Source organism: Podarcis filfolensis (genome assembly GCF_964270895.1).
Source record: "Podarcis filfolensis genome assembly, chromosome: 4".
Classification (NCBI taxonomy): Eukaryota; Metazoa; Chordata; class Lepidosauria; order Squamata; family Lacertidae; genus Podarcis; species Podarcis filfolensis.
In genome coordinates, this window is record NC_139607.1 from 33,190,287 (window position 1) to 33,210,969 (window position 20,683).

General features: G+C 41.3%; 1 protein-coding gene across 8 annotated transcripts in view; it reads right to left on the reverse strand.

Moving 5' to 3' along the window:
* Window positions 1–11,625, reverse strand: part of HERC2 (HECT and RLD domain containing E3 ubiquitin protein ligase 2) — a 93,929-nt gene extending 82,304 nt beyond the window's left edge. For 5 of the 8 annotated variants that reach the window (XM_083610263.1, XM_083610261.1, XM_083610259.1 and 2 more), the window contains exons 1-4: window positions 11,354–11,625; window positions 9,896–10,007; window positions 3,899–4,013; window positions 1,899–2,036 (exon numbers count right to left, since the gene is read on the reverse strand). In XM_083610263.1, the coding sequence (XP_083466389.1) occupies window positions 1,899–2,036; window positions 3,899–4,013; window positions 9,896–9,967 (325 nt within the window). In that variant the 5' untranslated portion in view covers window positions 9,968–10,007; window positions 11,354–11,625. Of the gene's footprint in view, window positions 1–1,898; window positions 2,037–3,898; window positions 4,014–9,895; window positions 10,008–10,234; window positions 10,324–11,353 lie in introns of those variants that run through there. The other 3 variants (XM_083610264.1, XM_083610260.1, XM_083610262.1) reach the window with 2 other exon arrangements.
* Between the last annotated feature and the right edge of the window lie 9,058 nt (window positions 11,626–20,683).

The following is a 20,683-nucleotide window of genomic DNA, read 5'->3' on the forward strand; positions in this document are numbered from 1 at the left end:
ATAATACCGTTTAATTCATAAATTTGTTCTTAAAAGGTAAAGGTACCCCCTGACCTTTAGGTCCAGTCGCAGACGACTCGGGTTGCGGCACTCATCTCGCTCTACAGGCCGATGGAGCGGGGGTTTGTCCGCAGACAGCTTCTGAGTCATGTGGCCAGCATGACTAAGCCACTTCTGGCGAAATCAGAGCAGCGCACAGAAGCGCCGTTTACCTTCCCACTGGAGTGGTACCTATTTATCTACTTGCACTTTGACGTGCTTTCGAACTGCTAGGTAGGCAGGAGCAGGGACCGAGCAACGGGAGCTCACCCCATCACGGGGATTCGAACCGCCAACCTACTGATTTGCAAGCCCTTGGCTCTGTGGTTTAGACCACAGCACCACCCGCGTCCTAAATTTGTTCTTAGTGACCATGTATTTATATATAAGCTGTTTTTAACTGGGATCCCAATTCTAAAAACATTTACTTGAACCCACTGGTTGTAGTAGAAAATGTAGCCCCAATCTATTGAATATAGGCTACAACCTAAGGACCTTCCAGAAAAATTGCTTCAAGGTAGCCTTAAAATATTTCAATTACAGATGGTATGCTAATTGCTTACAATGCCTTCATAGAACTACTTTGTTAAAATGGGGTGCTTACAGTGATTTTCTGACACTATTTGTTTTGTTTAGCAACAGGAAGACATCAAAATACTATGTAGCCAAAAGAAAGCCCACTTCTATCCTGTCAAATAGAAGACTTCATGAGCTGCTGTGTTGAAACACTAACAACAAAACCTGCATTTTATTAATTAACAAAACCAATTCTGACTATGTAGCCATGTACTGAGAATTTTATCTCCACTGTACTGTCCATTAAAGCCTGCAGAGAAGAAAAACACTGAGCCCAAACCCATTTTTTGTCATTTCATCAGGTAGCAAGGGCTTTTCCCAAAACTGTCATTGTTCAACTACTATTAAGGGCTACTCGGACACCACAAAACTGAGCATGAAATAATATCTGCTGCTAGTACTACTCCTTCAAAGTCAATGGTCACCTTTCCTTGCTAACTTGTACACGAAGCCGTTTTACAGGAAGTATGTTATCAAGTAGTCTCTTTCATAAAAGATGTGCGTAAAGTTGATGCCCTTAGGACTCAGTAAAACCAAAGTGCTTTTTAACAGAGAAGTAAACTAGTTTAACATGTAGCAAAATAAATAATTTAGGCACAGGGTCTTCACAGGTTGTCTTAGGTGGCAGTTTTAAGCATGACTGGAGACTTTACTGTTGCAATAGGTCTTGGTTCAGGCCACATCTCAAGAGTTCAAGATGATGCTCACATCAGGGTCTTAAGGCATACCAGCTCCTTGATTACCTGTTCACCCATCAGACAGAATCCTAAAACATCTCACCCTGGCAACAAGACCACATACTTCAATGCTTCCAGAAATCTTGGCCAAGTCATAACTGACACACCCCAGAGCAGAGCAACCAAATTTCTGTCTGCTTAAATAAAGAAGAAGCTTTAATTTTATTCAAACAACTGTCAGGGCCAAAGACTGTCTGCATCCCTTCTGCTACCTCTCATCACTCCCGACTGCCATCATCAATTGACAGCCAGTTGTCAATTTTCTGTTTTGTATTGATTTATTAATCTCTTTGCACAACACCAACAGTATTAGCTGCCTTCTGCATATTAACTGAAAGGAAACAAACTGCTACACAAGCATTTAAATGAAGATGTATAGAAGTTTGTAAATTAAAGGATTTTTTTTAATGGTCCGGTAAAAACTTATCAGCAAAATTCTAAGACTTTATTAAGAAACAATATATTCGTGGAATATATATTGGGCACCATATCACACAGTAATACAACAGTAAATGCCATGTTGAAAGAAAACCAGAAAGACCTTACCTGGCTGCTTGCCCCAAACCCAACTTTCAACAATTGATTTGGCTCTATATGTAGGTAATGGTGCATCTTCTTCATCTTTCCTCTCTTTGTCATTCTGATCTTCTTTCTTTGATCCAGTCTGACCTTCAATGCTTTCATCTATAGAACAAAAAAAAGAACCATAAATGCAACTGAGTAAATCATTTTTGTAAAGCCATTCCTTTTGCATCAGAATTCTGAGCCCCTGTATTGAAAAAGGTCATCTTACGCTCTCAGATTCACTCTAATATTATAGTTATATGGAGAAGAAAGGAAAACACTGCCACAGATGTTATAGCTCTTGTTTTACTGGGTCACATTGTGACCTCTTCTACTTAGAAACCAGAGGCTTCATTGGCCTAGTTTGCACGTCACATTAAACCATAGTTTAAAACAAACTCTGGTTTAATGAGAAAGACTTGTTTCTCTCCTGTTCTTGCTGCTACCATGTCACAGACAAAACAAGCCAGAGCTGGCTTGTCATGTTGCTCCAACCCAGGCTCATGGTTTGCTGCACCAAAAAACTGCAATAATAATAACAATTATTGTTGTTATTATTTTTACTATTATTATTATATCCCAACCGTCTGGCTGGATTTCCATGGCCACTCTGGGCAGCTTACAGCATATATATATAAAATTATAGCACATCAGACATTAAAAAATTCCTGATACAGTAAGCAGAGAACAAACCTTGGATACTGATTGTGGGTTTTGGGGGACAAGAAACCACAAGACCCAGTTGGTTTTGAAACCGAGGGTGCCATCAAAAGTAGTTTTCAATATGGCATTGGGGGGATCTGCTCCTTCACCCACACACAAAGGCAGAAGATTACACTGGACTACTTGCAAATCATTTTGATCTTGAATAATATAAATAACTGCAGATAGGCATAAAATCAGAATGCAACGAGAATGACATTACCATATCATGTATGGCTGCAAACATCTATGACACTAGGAAAGAAAATTCTTTTACTTCAGCTCCCAGAAAAAAATTACCACAATCAGAAATACTGAAGACGTTTGTAGGAATTATAATGTTTAGAAATGATAAACCATGATAATAAGTAGGAATGGACTTCTTACTGGCAAAGGAGGTGTTTTTTTAATTTAACCTCTACCTAAAGGGCAAAATAGCAGTTCTACTCTATTGCCAAAATGTTAATAGCATCATTCCCAGAAAGGATTTATTTCTGATCAAAAACTTGGTATGCCCCCTCCCCACATGATTTAATATGCTCTTAAATCATAGTTATACCATTTGTCATTAGAGTCACAATAGTGCAAGCATTTAAGGGATTAGTAACTGAAGGACAAGTCTTCAGGACATACAACCATACAAAATTCAGTAGGCTTGCTTGCCAATGTTGGTATGGATCTGAGAAATGAAGCAGTACTGTGGGCATGCTTCAGTAAAGTTTATCTCACATAAGTCTAACTTAAATGAGCATATTTTCTATTTTATGCAGCAGCATCTTACCCACTTTGATCTGCAAATCCCATTAGTTGATAAAGCTCTGACACCGACTGTGTAATTTGATGCACATTTACTCAGAAGTCCCATTCATTTCCGTGGGGCTTACTCCCACATAAGTGAGCACAGGATTGCAATCTTAATCTTATACTGTTGTCAGAGAGGGGATTTCAAGTCTGTCTCAGCACCCAATAGATAGATAGATAGATAGATGATAGATAGATAGATAGATAGATAGATGATAGATAGATAGATGCTAGGTAGATGATTGACACTGTTGTCATTCGTTAGAAATGTCACGATCTTCAAACTAAAAAGTTATGGTTGGCATGCATACCAAAAGTAAGAGATGGATTACAAAGCCACCATACAAAGAGTGCAATTTAGGGAGCAGGAAGGCATAGCCCCCAAACCCTTTGAATTCATTACAAATAAACCCTCAATAAAAATTTAGGCACATTTGTCTTTACTGAGCTATACAGATACACAACACAATGAAACTCACCTTTCCGTGGAGAAGCTTCACCATTTTGGGAGGGTTCTGTTCCAGTGTATACGATTTCCCCATCTTTGACCATTTCATTCCAAAGGCCACAGAGTCCATCTCGGGTGAAAGCAAGCTTTTAGAGGAAGGGGGGGGGGATGCGGTATCATAAACATGATTTTTTTTTACCCTTTCCACCAAATAGTGTTCAAGGTGACTAACAATGATACAAACAATACCATAAAAGCTCAAGAGAATAAAAAAGGCACATAAAATCATCAATAAAAGCAACTGTTTTAAACTTTGTCTGCCTGCAATTCAAAGGGCTGGAAAGACATTTATCTATAGAAATTTAAAGATTCAAGTCTAGTCGGTGTAGTTCCACCTCCCCTTTTGAAATAGCACCAAGAATTCAAGCATGCTAACGATTTCGATGAGTACATCCAGCCTAGATCATCTACTGGCAAGGCTGCAACACAAATGCCTATGAGGGCCACCACATGTGGCAATTTCGTTACACAGATTTTATCTGTGTGCAAGCAATTTCCTACATTATGCAAATAGATGGTACAAAACTCCAATGAATGACTTCCAGCGACTGATTTCCAGAGCAGGTACAGTAGCAAAACGGACCCATGCACACTCATCACATCACATGGTATGGATAGTATAAACATGAGATACACAGAATGCTCTACACCAGCAGTTCTCAACTGGGGGTCTATGTAACCCACCCAGGGGATTCATGGCACACACCCATCAGTTGTCGGGGATATCCCATTTTGGGGGTCTGTGCTCTCACTCAAGAGCACAGTGCCCCAAAACATGAGAAATTTTTTTAAATAAATATTTATTCAATTTTCCAATTTTATACAAACAATAAAGAAAAAGAAAAAGAAAAATATTAAAAACAAATCAATTTCGATAACAATTTTTCAATAACATGTTTCTTTGACTTCCTCATACCTCCCCTTCTTGTTTTCTAGCTCAAAATGATTATCCAGCAAATCCTAATCTCTTAACATTCCTTTTAACTAACACCTTATTTTCCAATCAACTTTTTTTGAATTTTATAACTTAAACAACATTTATTCCATTTCTTTTTATCATAACAGCTAGAGACCACATGAATTCAATCCAGCATCTTTCAAAGTTCATTAATTTTGCAATATTTCTGTAAATAGTCCTTAAATTTCCAATCTTGAGAAAAAATGAGAAATTGCAGCTAGACGCACGTCTCATGTGAGACCACAGCACCCAAAAACGCACATGCCAGTTTTGTACTGGAACACATTAGAGGGCAAGGTGGAACCACCCACATAACAAAAACTACCGAAGAGATACCAACATTTTCAAAAGTCCATGACTCGGCTTTGAAAAACAGGGCTCTGCAGTACTTAGCTAATTGGGAACAACTGCCCTACACACAAGAAAATTACACGTCAGAAATATGTACAGGATATAGGCATTTTCACTATAACAAATAAATCCACAAAAATTATCAGCCCACTTTCTCACTTGTTTGCAACACACTGCTAGCCTGAAAGAGAAACAAATCTCTTCCTATTTACAAAAGCTGCTTTACCTGGTCACCTTGTTCATGGAGGGAATCTAGAAGTCAAGCTGATATTTACATGCCTCTCAATACTCAAGAACATTAAAGCTTTCTACAATGAGAATACAGTGGTACCTCTGGTTAAGTACTTAATTCGTTCCAGAGGTCCGTACTTAACCTGAAACTGTTCTTAACCTGAAGCACCACTTTAGCTAATGGGGCCTCCTGCTGCCGCTGCGCCACCGGAGCACGATTTCCGTTCTCATCCTGAAGCAAAGTTCTTAACCTGAAGCACTATTTCTGGGTTAGCGGAGTCTGTAACCTGAAGCGTATGTAACCTGAGGTACCACTGTAAGCTCATTAGGCATCACTGTTCTAACATTTTTAGAGCCTGTGATACAAGACGGATGCAAAGTTTAGAATCTTGAATTGTTACATTTCAAAAACAAGGCTATAGTAAAATAAGTTAAATTTAGAACTGAGCTGTCAATCTACACCACAGGAGTCATCGGTGTTCCACTAACCTCAGCGATATGAAGAATTTAAAAATAAATGCGTTATGGCAGATGTAGCAGCAGCTAAGCTTACTTTTACAAGCAGCAAATGAGGTGATAAACCTGTGTCTCAACTGTACCACCAGTGTGCAGATGAAAGATCCCATAATTGAAAGTCTCCCTGCCCCCTCAAAAAATGTACAAAGTGAATGGGGACAATATCCATAATAGGGAGAACCAAAATTCATACAAGCCATTCTCACACACATTCATGCCCTCCCCCCGCTCACTCGCTCTTACACACACACACACACACACACACACATACACACACAGAAGCAATACACAAATGAATTGACTCATTTTCTCTTCCTTGAGAAATGTGAGTCCTTCACTTTCTCTCTGAGCTGAGAAAGGGAATTGTTTCAGAGCCAGATTGCAAACCTCTTAGGTTGCAACAAAGGTCAATTGAAAAATGGTCCCCCTCTGACTAAATCAAGCCATCAATTGCATACAGAGGCCTCATGCTCTATTGACTCGCAAGCACCTTTAAATGATCACATTTTTAAAAATTCAAAGAAAAAAACCAGACACAAGAAGTAAACCTACATTAGAGCAGGGACGCCTGTCTTTGAAGGTAACATCTGGGTTTTATTTCGACCCCCTTGGGTAACAAACAAACACACATTTGCCACAGATACATTGCAACAGTTCGTTGTGAGGCCTTGCATGTTCACCCCTATTACTTAACCACATTACAATAGCTTCAGCTTTATTTTTCAAGGGTTTTATACTTCCTAGTGCATCTGAGAACTAAGAAATGTTGTTTCTTCTGCAGGAAACAGGGCAAGTGATCAAACAGAAAAGCACAATATTTTACATTAGTGTTTACAGTCCATTCAAATGTAACATATTTGCCTATGTCTCTACCCAAATGAGCCTTCCAAATCAACTTGAAATCAATTTTCTACATCATTTGTGAGCTTCTATGCACTGACTTGGTTGTCCAAAATTCATCCCTGCCAGATAATTACTGTAGCTGGGCAATAAAGCTCTCTCCTGCTTAATGTAATAGATATATTGGCATCTCTATTCTTATTCAGGGACACATGGCCAAGCCTACCTTAAGTTATGATGCAACTATCAGTCCTTTATCATCCTCAGCAGGTTGGTAATTAACCAACTTGCCTGGTCATCCACGATGGATGAAAATTGTCTGACTATGTTGAAGCAAGTTACAGGGGATTAAGGCATATGCACCTCATTTTCCCTTCTAACCTGAAAATGCTACGGAATCTTTAAGGCTACGCAGCAAAATAAAAGTCTAACCCATTCGTGGCTGTGAATGGGGCAGTGCATGCAATTCTGAGGCCACAAAGCCGATGAGGAAGTCCTATAGGATTGCGGCCTATAGTCTCAGACTGCGCGGTAATGCATTAATTCCCTCAATGATTTTTGAATCTCCATTTGTCTACTTAAGACCAATCTGGGTTTTATTTAAGAGACCCAAATGCTTCCAGTTTAAAACCTACCAAGAAAGTAGCCCTCACCATATGGTAAGCTTGACTATCAGCAGTAGGCTTTCTTACTTGAGGAACATAGTACACTTTCTTATTACAGGTCAAACTTGTTATTGTTGGCATCCATCTGTCTCGATAAATGGAGTGCGCCTCCAGGGATGGAGTCAAAGTGCTACATTAGCTGCACCAAGGTGACCTTCTCAGGGCACGACCCTGGCCAGAGTGTATGAAGGTCCTGAGCTGCCCAGACAACAAGACCTCCCCCTCTCAGCCTCCAAAGGAAAGCAGAGCAAGTGACCTTCTCTCAAAGATAACTCAGAGGAGGTTTAGGAGCAGAGTTTTCATTCTCCTAGATGGACTACCTTCCCAAGTTTACAAGCCTCATTTGCCCATCACTTCCCTCTACAGCATGTGCAGAAACCACCTTCTGATTGTTGGAACCACCACTGATCTCATCCACTCAATATGCCAGAGCCTGTCTTCACATGCAGTCCCTAGCTCACCGAGGGTTTGGGACCCATTGGCTACCCTGGTTTAGCCAGTCTGTTGAAGCTATTGCCAGGGTGTGGCTGCTGTCACACGCTGACAGCTTCTAGGAGCTACAGGGGAGAGCAGAGTGCAGGGAGGGGACCAAAGGTGGACAAACTACCCCAGAAGCAGAACAACATGTCCCCCACTAGAGGTATTACTCCTCGTCTAACACCCCACAGTTCCAACTCAGTATTATCTACTTCACTGGAATTGTTTATCCAGGATCTCTTTCGCCACCTGCTTTTCCATCCTTCTTTCTACCTGGAGATACCAGAGACTGAACTTGGGATCTTCTGTACACAAAAGATATAGTTTGTCATAGTTTGTCAAGGTCTCTCATCTGACCTTTAATCTTCTTATCATCAAACCTGAAATCTAATAACAAATCTGAATGAACTTCGCACATCTCATTAATTTCATGCTCACACTAATATTTTCCTTCATAAACAAAAGAGATAAGGAGGACCCATTGTAAAACATTCTATCGCTGAAAATGGATTTGCTTCATCCCACAAGCCCAGAAAAGTGAAACCTATCTCATTTTAGCTACCAAAAAGTCATCAGGATGCTATCAAACACAAAAATACAGAGGACATCAATGGACTCTCTTTCATTCTCAAGCAGGTCACACTAAACTTGATTTAAGATTCAAAACCTACAGTTTGCATTCAGGACAGACATCACATTCAGACACCATTCAGGTTACAGTACACCTTGCATCCTTTATTAGAAGGAAAATTTCCTCCTATCCTGTCCAAGATACATGGAAGTACTAAGTAGAAAGGACTATGGCAATTTATCCATCATGACTAAATGACTAAACAACAACAAAAGTGATGTCCATTGCTGTAGAAACTGACCCAGCCTCTACTCAGAAAGCTAAAAATGCATAGAATAGAGGAGCACAATGCAACTTTTAAGTTCTGTTCAACTTAATTTAAAAAGCACTCGCCCAATCCCCAATCTCACTCTTCTAATTTTATGCAATGGGGGTGAGGAAAGGACTAAAAGGAGGGTTGTATCCAATAATGCATGAACAGAGTTCCATTTGTGCAACATAACTTCCCCTTCCTCTCATCTCACGTGTCCCCAAAATCTGCCTCAGAATCTCCCCAAACCCCCTGGAGCAGATTTTGGGCGTGCACAGAAGGCAGCAAAGTAGGGAAAACCCCACTGTACAAGTGGAAGTCTGCTGTGTGAGTGCAAAAGCAGCATTGGATACAACCCAATCACTGTTACATGGAATATAATGAAACAATACAAATAAAAAATAAAAACAGATATTCAGCAAGACTTTTCTTATTGTGTAAATCCATAGCATTCCAGCCATCTCAGTTTTCGTCAAATTTTTAAGAAGACCAAATATCAACTAACACAGAAAGAGGGGGTCTCTAGTGGGGCAATATTCCAGGTTTCTTAACCCACCCAAATTCACAGCCCATCCAAGACTACTCAGTTCTAATGTGGATCACTCAAAAGACTCACGTTTAGACAGTTGAAGTCTCTTACCACTAACTATAGCAATTCATCGGATTTCCATAGTCTTAGAGTAGCATAGAGTTTCTATATATAAATCAAGTGAGCAATACACCAAAACTATTTATAGTAATCTTATGATGCATACCTTAAGATACCGTCTACTTTGGAAAGAACTAGCCATTTGAAACATTTCAGCAGAAAACATAAAATGTAATTCAATCCAGCTGTAAACAAAATTCTACATATCCAATATCACAAAAAGATATTTCACCTCTATTGTGCAATTGTCAGGTCAGTATGAAATTAACAAGCAAATTATACACAATCTCCTGGCTTTGTGTGTTTTTTATTAGCAGAATAGATTGCATTGTATTTGAACAGAGAGTATCAAGTTACACAGACACACATCATATTATATACACTAAAGAGGAGTTCCTACCTGTAAGTCTGTCTTCAGCCATTTGGAATCAAACCGGGTCTGAGCAGCCAAGCAAAATGATTCAGAAGACATCTTCCCTTTTCAAATCAGTCTTTTCAGCTGGCTGGACAACCTGTCACAAAATGTTTGTGTGTGTGTGTTACTAAAAGCAATGAAAGTGCAGTATCTACATATAACTGTATCTGCACACACACAACCATATGGTTTCCATCTTCCTTTAACAAACATTATTCACAGAAAGAGAAGACTCACTACAACAGGCTGGAGCTATGAAATACAAAGCATTTATATGTAGGGAATCAAGAGCATTAGTACTCTGTTTACAAGAGTGCTGTTTACACCATACAAGCCTCCTCCCAGACCAGAAGTCGAAAACATCCTCCGCTATTGCACCATGCTACACTATGATAGACCTGTGCTGCTGCTATCTTTCAGACTTGTGACTGGTGCATGAAATAAATAATTGATCTACGATTATACAAGCCAACCAACCCAAACCATTCATCCCTCCACACCCTGAAAAAAAAGCATGTTGAAGGAAAGGGAGCTAGCCAGTTTACATGGCAAGACGAAGAAAAAAACTCTCCATGTCTCCCCCCACCACCCAATTATTTTCCCAACTACACCAACGAACTTCCATGACAAGCAGGACCTACTGTCATCATAAACACACATTTTGCTGTCTGTCTCCAGTTGCCTCTCTGCTAGCCAGAAACTAACCAAAAATGTGTTGTTGTGGGGGGGAATGAAACCCTAAAACCCTGGACATCAACCAGCAAGGCTACAATTTAACAGTTTTCTGCTTGCCTGCTCCGAGGCCATCTCTGAAAACAAAACAATAAAACCAACACCGGCGGGCCGGAGGAGGAGGGGGTGGTTTGTGGATCAATATGCACCAAAGCCCCTCTCTCTTCTCTAAGAGGAAGCCATAAACATACACACACACACACACACACACACACAGGCGCAAAAGCCCTCCTTGCATCCATTCCCCGCACGCCCACCCACCATAAAAAAGGAGCCCGACATGCGACCCTGCCCAAGCTCCCTTCGAAAAGGGGAGCCACCACGTTCAAGCGTCCGTCCCCCCCCCCACGCGTTGCTTATGCGAGATATTTCATGTTGCGCGTGTCAGGAGAGACACAAGGGGTCCGTGGAGGAACGGGGATCACTGCTTGCATGCATGCGGAGGTTATCTCTAAATACACCGAAGCCACACATGCACGTACCTAAATCATGCACAGACCTCCTCCTCTCTTCCATCCCAAGGACGCCCCCAGCCTCCGAACAGGGAGGTGAATTGGCCGCCCTCCCAACCTCTATCGATGCACAGAGGCCCAGCTCACCCCTCCCTCTCTAGCTGCTGCTTTTCGGGCTCCAGGGAGACGGCGGGGGTGTCTACGGGGGCCTCCTGGCGGCGCTGCCGCCGCCCCCGGAACCCGCAGCCCCTACACTCACCTGCCCAGCAGCCTCGCCTGCGCCGCGCGGGAGTTGGCGGCGGCGGCGGCGGCTCCAGCTGTCCTGTCAGGCCCCCGCGCAGCTCCAACTAATCCCCCCCCTTCCTCCTCCTTGTCCGCTCTCCCCCTCCCCACATCCCTGGCCAAACCGGATGGAGCTAGGGGGCGGGCTAAACGGGAAACACCGCTTAGTCCCCCTTCCGCCCAATCAGGTCGCAGCTGCCGGGCAAGCTCCAGCCAATCCGCTCCCAGGGATACTTCGCCTTTCCTCTCGGGAGCACAGCGGGTGGGGGAAGCCATAGAGAGGAAATGGCGAGAAGGGCTCCGGTTACCATAGAAGTTGCTTGCTTTTCCGGCGGCAGCAGGGGGCGAAGGCGGGTAGGGGAGCGGCTGCAGGAGCGCCCGTTCGGTGCTAGTTTTCCGATGGCGGGTCTTTCTTTTGAGGTGTATTGCGGTGGCTTTCTCCAGTGCTGCCTCCAGTTCTGCGGATTTTACGTCGGAATAGCACTCTCGTGTTGATATATTATATATATCGGGCTTGCCTTTCCCATAGGGCGGATTGTGGGACAATGGAGGCGCATATTTCAGCCCAAGAAAATGGGGAGGAAAAATCCCCATTGCATGCTAAGCGCAGAAGGCATTGCATGTATAATTCTGAACAGGCAAAGAGAAAAGAACGCTCCACAATTATTATATAGAACAGTTAGTCTTGATGGTAGCAGTGATCCTCCCAGATGCAAGTTGTTTCATCACCGAAGTCCTCTAATTTCTCCCATTTTTGGTGGCTAACGTTTAGTATGCCATTTAACACAAATTGCAAGAGCAAAACGGCGAAAGGCTACATTTAGGGGTTATTTTTCACACTCAGCAAATATATGTACTACCATCACCACCCCGCCAAAATAAAAAAAAGGTGTTCTATCCACCTTCAGTACCATGATGCCAACTCTTGCTCTTGCCAACTGCCTCTTACTTGCCCCCATCAGGATAAATAAGAGAGAGATGCATCTCCCATAAAATCTTTGAAGCAAGAAGATAAACTGAGAATGGACTTAACTTGTGTAGAGGTGGGAGAATTGGATCAGGCCAATGGCCCATCTAGTCCAGCATCCTGTTCGCAAAAGTGGCCAACCAGATGCTTGCTGAACAGATCAGTGAGGTGCTAAAGGACCACACAAATAGCTCTTTGATTTACCAGTGGAATTAAAATGTTGCCTTTCAACGTTTCATTAAAATGTCAAGAAATTACAAAATATTAGAGTCAAATCTATATCACTATGCAGGGCTGGGGATTAGGGCAGCTTGTTGCCCAAGAGTAGTACTGTACTGGTTTTGCAAGCTAACCCAGGATACTGCATTGGTGTAGGAGCATAGATCCACCTGCTGCAGCAAGAACAGCCACGTTTGCTGAGTGCAGTACACAGCTCATGCAGAAAGCAAAATGGGAGAGGAAGGTGTGTGAGACAGAACTGGAGACAACAACTCATATGTAGTTCCTGTGTCTGCTTGCACAGCTAGCTATATCATTGTAAACCTACACATAGAAACATAGAATCGTCTGACACTATTGCAGAAAGCCATTATGTATAATAGAACTGGAGAACTGACAGTACACATGTTTGGACTCACCCACTGTCCTCACTAATAATAATAATAATAATAATAATATTGTTTATACCCAGCCACTCTGGGTGACTCCCAACAAAATATTAAAAATACAATAAAGCATCAAACATTAAAAACTTCCCTAAACAGGGCTGCCTTCAGATGTTTTCTAAAAGTCAGATAGTTGTTTATTTCCTTGACATATGATGGGAGGGCACCACTACCGAGAAGGCTCTCTGCCATATAATATGATGCTGTAGTTGTGTTTCCTTAAGCCTCTTTCTGTGCTATTACAACTATATGTGGCTGTATTCATATTTACTCAGAAGAAGGTCCCATTCCCAAGCAGGTATACATATGGTGGAACTATAAAAAAAAGTTTTGCTGAGGCTGCAGTCCTGTTCATCCTTGAGAGTAAACTGAGTAAGGCAGAACAGAGGAAATGCTCTCTCTCACACACACACACCCCAACTCCTGGGTTCCCCCCAATACTGTTGGTGGGCGGGGGCACTTGCAGAAGAGAATTGTTAAATGGGAGGGGATTGCTTGAACCCTTTTCTTCTCTTGCTAATTTGTACTGTAGATAGCTTCTCCAAATGATATTTAGTTGATATTTCCACTCCCTTAAACCCTGAAATTTATTTAATTATGGCTGGGGCTGAGGGAAATAACTTTAGGGGGCATTTACAGGAAATAATCAGTGAGGAGTTAAATGCTCCACTCTCACACACACTGGTCCTTGCCCTGAAAGTATTCTCCTTGGTCTTACGTACAAATTACAGTATATCTGCATGTCTGTTTCAGCCCTATATGGGACTTACTTCTGAGTAAGCATGGATAGAATAGCTGCTTGTTGTTTGCTTTCACCTGAAATAAAGAATATTAATTTTTAACTTACCTTAAATCACATGAGTGTTCACCAGTGTTTGTAATGGAAGCTAAGGTTCCGAGAATAATTTTTATAGATTAACAAGCTATTTTTATTGACAGTGAAATGGTGCTTAGAGGCCACGCTAACGGATGTACCAGAAACAAGCATTGAAATTATGAAATAGGACCAAAGTATAGATAATCTCTTTTGCTTTAGCAGAGGGTACTGATAATTATATGGTGCATGAAGGCAAAACAAAGCAACTTCTGCAACAGCAAGGCAGAACTATTCATTCCAGAACAAGGCAGTCATTGTTCTCTTGTTTAGGACCATTTTGCCATTTTAAACTCTAAAGTCTAGAGCATTTGAAAGAAAATGGCATTTGACTTGGAACATTGGAAATCCACCTTGGTGATAATTAAAATCTGGTGCAATCTTCCATGGCATTTACCTGATGTCAGTTCTGTAGTTTTTAGTTCATGCTGATCCTTATGAATCAAAATATTATTTGCTTCCCTAACACTCTCTCTCTCTCGCTCTTTGTCTCTCGACAGATGGAACCTACCAGTGAGTCTCTCCAGGCTCCCTGCCCACTATTGTGTTAAATTCTGTGACTCTACAATTTGCAGGCCACAAATCTGTTCTCAGATAAAACACAAAATTTTACTGGAACTGATAGCATCAGGAACAAAACAGTCTGGGATCCACATACCTTAACAAACACCTTCTCCTGTTAAAGCATGCGGAAATATGTTAATTTATTAACGCCCTAAGTGCTACCAAAAAACACTGCAAACAAATAGGTTTTGGACCCTAGGAGGATACTGACAAAGTATCAAAGTAATAAAATATGAAACTAACTGAAGGAGCAGAGATAGATTTAGCATTGTTTAGTTAAACATTTATTGGACAGCTTCCAATAAAAATTCTGCATTAAAGTTCAATCCAAAGCCATAAAAATACAAAACCAGTATCAAAATAAATTAGGTAACAGAGTATATCAATAAATGAACAAATAGATCTGTAAAACTTTAGAATTACAAAACCCTACAAAACCCTTGAAATCTTCAAGAATGTAAGAGTATTACTATTACTATTATTACTACTACTGCTACTAAGTACTAGGTGCTTACCCTGGGTTCATATTTCCTTTGGACTGAGAAACAGCATAGATACTGGTATCTTTACAATATATAGTTTATTTACACATATATACAACCTGAGCCTACAATGGAGGGATTCACAGCTTTCATATTCCAAGAGAGCCTTGGATTAAAAAAAAAAAAAAATCAAACATCACTCTAACTCTATTGTTTCCCAGCCTGTTGCCTCCCAGAAATTACAAGAATCTTGGCATACAGTCTACTCCTCCACCCAAAAAAAACCCTCATGGCAATATCAAGTGGGTAAGACCAAGGTTAGGCAACCTAAGGCCTGGGGGCCGGATGTGGCCTAATCGCCTTCTCAATCCAGCCCGTGGATGGTCCCAGAATCAGCATGTTTTTACATGAGTAGAATGTGTCCTTTTATTTAAAATGCATCTCTGGGTTATTTGTGGGGCCTGCCTGGTGTTTTTACATGAGAAGAACGTGTGCTTTTATTTAAAAATGCATCTCTGGGTTATTTGTGGGGCATAGGAATTCGTTCATTTATTTATTTTTCAAAATATAGTCTGAGGGACGGTGGACCGGCCCACAGCTGAAAAAGATTGCTGACCCCTGGGTAAGACCATCTTCAAGTTCCATATATGCATGAAGATACAGAGCTGGGAATTTTGAACAGTGCACAATAATTTGAGTGGAGCACTATCTGCAAGGAAGTTTTCCAGAGTATATACTTTCTACTCAGGAAGCATGTGAAAACTGAACGGTTTAGGACAGCGTTCACTTTTAATTCGTGACATATGATTTAAAGGCTTGACAGTAACTACCAGGGGGTAAATGGAGATGTATTGTTTGGTTGGGATAATTTTTGTGTTGCATATATTTCTGAAGTTGCAATAAACTTTGAACTTCCTTTTAAGGATGGAAAATCAGACTATGGCACAGTAAATTAAATAAGAGTAAGCCCATGAGCATTTCTAAGACAGATATGAAAAACTCAAGAGAATATTTTTTCAATATGCTGTTCTTGTCCTGTTTGGAGAAAAAACCTGTTTTTTGCATTGCATTATTTATTTTGATTCACATTAAGGATGTTTTCAAGATGACTGGAGTTTCTGTGTCAGAGACAAAACTTCTACAAATTATGATACTGTATTTTTGTAGCTTGGTAAAATAGTGAAGGACACACAAATTGCACATACTGCATAACCATCTGGGTGACTTTCAAAAAATACCATGACAAATAACAGGGAGAAATTCCCTGAGTCATGAAAACAAGCTGACTAAATCTTAAAACACATTTCTGGAGTGAAAAATGACTCAATTTGTGTATTGGATTGTTTACTGATGATGATAAAAGTCTGAGGGATCAATCCACCAAGCTGTCTGCTGGGCAATTTCCATTCATTTTAATAGGCGTCCCAGTCTGAGATGCACTGAGAACTTTTTGATGATACAGCCACTCTTCAACTGTTGAAGAATTATGGTTCCTGGTTTGTTAGTTATAAAGATGTTTCTGCATCTTTCAAGAATTACTTTTTAAACTCAGATTGGGTTTTTCTACAGTGTTGCTTTTCCTTTTATTTCTAGGATCACATTCTACTTATGAAACCTCAGTGCAGTGTTGGAAGATTTAGGACAAACGGAAATGCTACTTCATGTTAGAATTCCTGCTCCATGATTGCAGTCATGGGATTTTTGTCTATCACATGATGGTATATGTTTTGACTCCACAGAGTGGTAAGTGACGGAGAGAGGATGTTTGTGTTACTGTGTTCCGTGAAGTGGAACTATTGTCCTTTGTTCTTTTTCTCTTTGCTGTCTGATGCTAGAGAAAGAAGGAGCCATGTTGTAGTGCTCTGTGTGTGTTTATATGTAAATAAAGTAGATTAGCCAAAATGCTGAGTTGCTGAGGTCTGTTACGCAAACTGCACAAACTCTGCAGATCCCTAAGTGTGCCGGTGTTGGTTGGCATCGGTCGCTGTGATGTTCAGGCTGAAGAAAGCTATTGAAGCTCCCGAACTAACGACCAGGAGGGAGAGAACACACCAGTCGGGCATGTGTCTCTGCCAGGGTCCTACTCGAGTGTAGGCTGAGCTCCTAACACTTCATACATTGAAGCATTGTTAAGTGATGGAATTTGAAATCACAAGATGTAATAATGGCCTCCGAATACGAGTTGTTTTGATGTGAGTTCCATCATGTTCGTGTCCTGGACATCCCATAGGCATCTAATTTGCCATTGTGAGAATAGGATTCTGGACGCAGTGAAGATAGCTCAGTTTGAGCCCTGCGTCAGGCAAAAGATTCCTACATTGCAGGGGGTTCGACCAGATGACCCTTGTGGTCCCTTTCAACTCTGCAATTCTATTATTCTTTGACTATATCAGCCCTTGGTTCAGCACAGTTCTTCTTGCATTCTTATCTTAGAGTACTGTTATGAGTTTGGGTGCCAGAGTTTGCTGGTGCAAGGCACCTATAATTCCTGAATTTAGTAAGTGTTAGAATTTAATCAATGCTTGAAGAGTTAAACTAGAAGTCAGACTCGTAATAGCTGGAGATTGCCTGAGAGGTGAACCTTTAGCAGAGAATAATAAACACAGGGAGAATGGCCATCAGCACAACAGAGACTCTCTGCCAGCCAGCAGATGGATGAAGCCCCACCCAGAGCTCTGATATAGTAAGAAATGCCAGAATTTTTGTTAGGGGGAAGTTTCAGGTAGCTGTGGCACGATCTAGTGAAAAAGGTGTCAGTCTGTTAAATGCAGCAAATGCAGGGGGTGGACCACAATGTGGGTTGCCTGTTCGAATCAGAGACTGCAGCGGTGGGAGAAACGGGACTCTCTTGGGAGTGTAAGATTTTAAACCCTCCACTGTAAGCTCGTATATATGTGAAAATAAACCATGTATCACAAAGACACCACAGTCTTTCCAAAGGAAACACAAACTCTGACTAAGTGCTTGGGCCCATAGATTCTCACATCACTCAGGGGTTGGGATGGCGTGTAACAGTACTATCATTATTGGCCTTGAGAATAAATCCACTGCTCAAAGTGGAGTAGGATTGTGTGAACTGTCATCCCACTTCAGAGGATATGGCTGAGTCTGGCACAATTTGGAATGAAACCATCCTACTTCTACTCCCCTCCCAATGTAAGCACTGGATGAGTCCCCAGGGAAAGAAGCAATTGGAGATGGAGAGGAATAGGAGATGACTGCATAGCTTCTCCAGCCAGTGCCAAGGACAAATGTTTTGTTCGTCCAACAGGCTGGCACTGTTGACACAGTGCTTAATGTAACATATTTCAGAATCCTCTTCAGACTGAAAGCAGCAATACAAATGCATCTTCTAGGTAGATATCTGGCCAACATTTTAATTAACTTCCCCTTCCAGGCAGGCGATATTAGCTCTATCTTCTAGAATGAGCAGTTAAGTAAGTAAAATACTTTGTTTTTCCAGCCTCCAAAGTAGCACCTGGATGGATTGTCAAAGACTTAGCTCTTCTTGCCATAATTGCACAAGCGAAGCACATAGGGTACAATGCAGAGAAAATAATACCCGCCTTATTCCTGTTAATACTGATTGATTTAGCTTAACTATGTTCTAAAGTCCTATTGATTTCAACTAGTCCTGCAATTTTAGACACACTTACTTGGAATTAATGTATTTTAAATTGGTGAAGTCCGTATTGTTAAAGCTATGGTTTTCCCAGTAGTGATGTATGGAAGTGAGAGCCGGACCATAAAGAAAGCTGATCGCCAAAGAATTGATGCTTTTGAATTATGGTGCTGGAGAAGACTCTTGAGAGTCCCATGGACTGCAAGAAGATCAAACCTATCAATTTTAAAGGAAATCAGCCCTGAGTGCTCACTAGAAGGACAGATCCTGAAGCTGAGACTCCAATACTTTGGCCACCTCATGAGAAGAGAAGACTCCCTGGAAAAGACCCTGATGTTGGAAAAGATGGAGGGCACAAGGAGAAGGGGACGACAGATAGTGTTCTCGAAGCTACCAGCATGAGTTTGACCAAACTGCGGGAGGCAGTGGAAGACAGGAGTGCCTGGCGTGCTGTGGTCCATGGGGTCACGAAGAGTCGGACACGACTAAACGGCTAAACAACAACAACAAATTAGTGAGACTTCTAAATAACCCTGTGTAAGATTGGGCTCCAAATATCACTTCTCATAATATGGTCACTGTATGGTGATTTTTTAAATTTCTTAATTCAGCAGCTATTCACAGCAACCTTTTCATGTATCCTGGACCCTTCTCTATGATGTGATTCATTTCTATGCCACTGACACCACCAAACATTGTTAGCAACGCCTAATGGAGGCTAACTTTGTGGTGAAAGCTGATCTGTGCATGCTGGTAGAACCGAAGGGGCTACTGTGGGAAACAGCCACCAAGTAGAAACACTTCCACCTGCAATATTGTGGGAACCTGCTTTGCTCTGGTTTGCACTAAGGATCTAACTTTTTCATACTTTTCAAAATGGTTGTGTTTAAGTGGCTAGAACTGATGGAAATCAGCCAAATGGTCTGGACTGGTGCATGCATTACCGTTGCCAAATGTTGGGATCAGTGCTCTGACCTCTAATTTATTTTAGGCAAATTAATTTGCTTGATGGAAGAAAACGTCACTGCAATCATTTCTTTTTGGCAGCAACGGCATCATACAACCATACTTTGTAGGGAACAAATGCATATTTGGTGGGATTGCTAAGTTGTCTGAAAGGCTTGCCCATGTGCATTTGCCCTTGCTGTTGTGCTGGTAGATCAGAATGACAGCAGGCTGACATACGTCAGTGCTGGAGAACCTGGTACCCTTCAACTCACATCATTCTTGACCATTGGCCATGTGGGCTGCGGCTGGTGGGAGCTGGATTCAGACAACATCAGGAAACCAACAACGTTCCCATTCCTGTTAAACATGGTTCTCCTTCCCTTCCCTATTTCATCATCACAGCAGCTATGTGAGGCAGGTAAGGCTGAGAGACAGTGACTGGCCCAAAGGCACACAGTTAACTTGATGGCTAAGTGGGAATTTTAACTCGGGTCTCCTCGGTTCTAGTCTGAAACTCTAACCACTACTGTATATCATTGTATTCATTTTGTGAGCACCATTAATTAAAGAAGGATGTTGACAAATTGGGAAAGATACAGGAAAGGCAGCCCTGTTCAGGGAAGTTTTTAACGTGTGATATTTTACTGTATTTTTGGTTTCTATGGAAGCCGCCCAGAGTGGCTGGGGAGGCCCAGCCAGATGGGCGGGGTATAAATAATAAATTATTATTATTATTATTATATTATAAAGGGAAAGAAATGCCTACATTAATCACTGGAAGAAAGCACGAGAAGTACAGTAACAAAAAGAAAAGAAAACACTGTGAGACAAATTTAATACAGATCAATTTGTTCAGACATTATAAAAGGCCGCAACAGTCAAGGGAAGCTATCAGGAAGTGAGCACTTTGTAATTAGGTTAGTTTCAGCGAAAATGATGGGGCAAAGAGGCCACGACTGATCCAAAGTCACCCAATGAGCTTTGTAGCTGAATGGAATCCCACTTGATTAAGATATGTAGAGCATGTTATAAGCATAATCTTCTGATTTACGGCTGGTTGACCCGTGGGAACCCCTCTCCCCCCACCCCGAACCTTTGGTCAATGAAAGTTTTGTTTTTACCAAGGTTGGTTTTTTAAAATGCAAATAAAAAAGCATGTGTCACGTATTTCTGTCTGTGAATTAT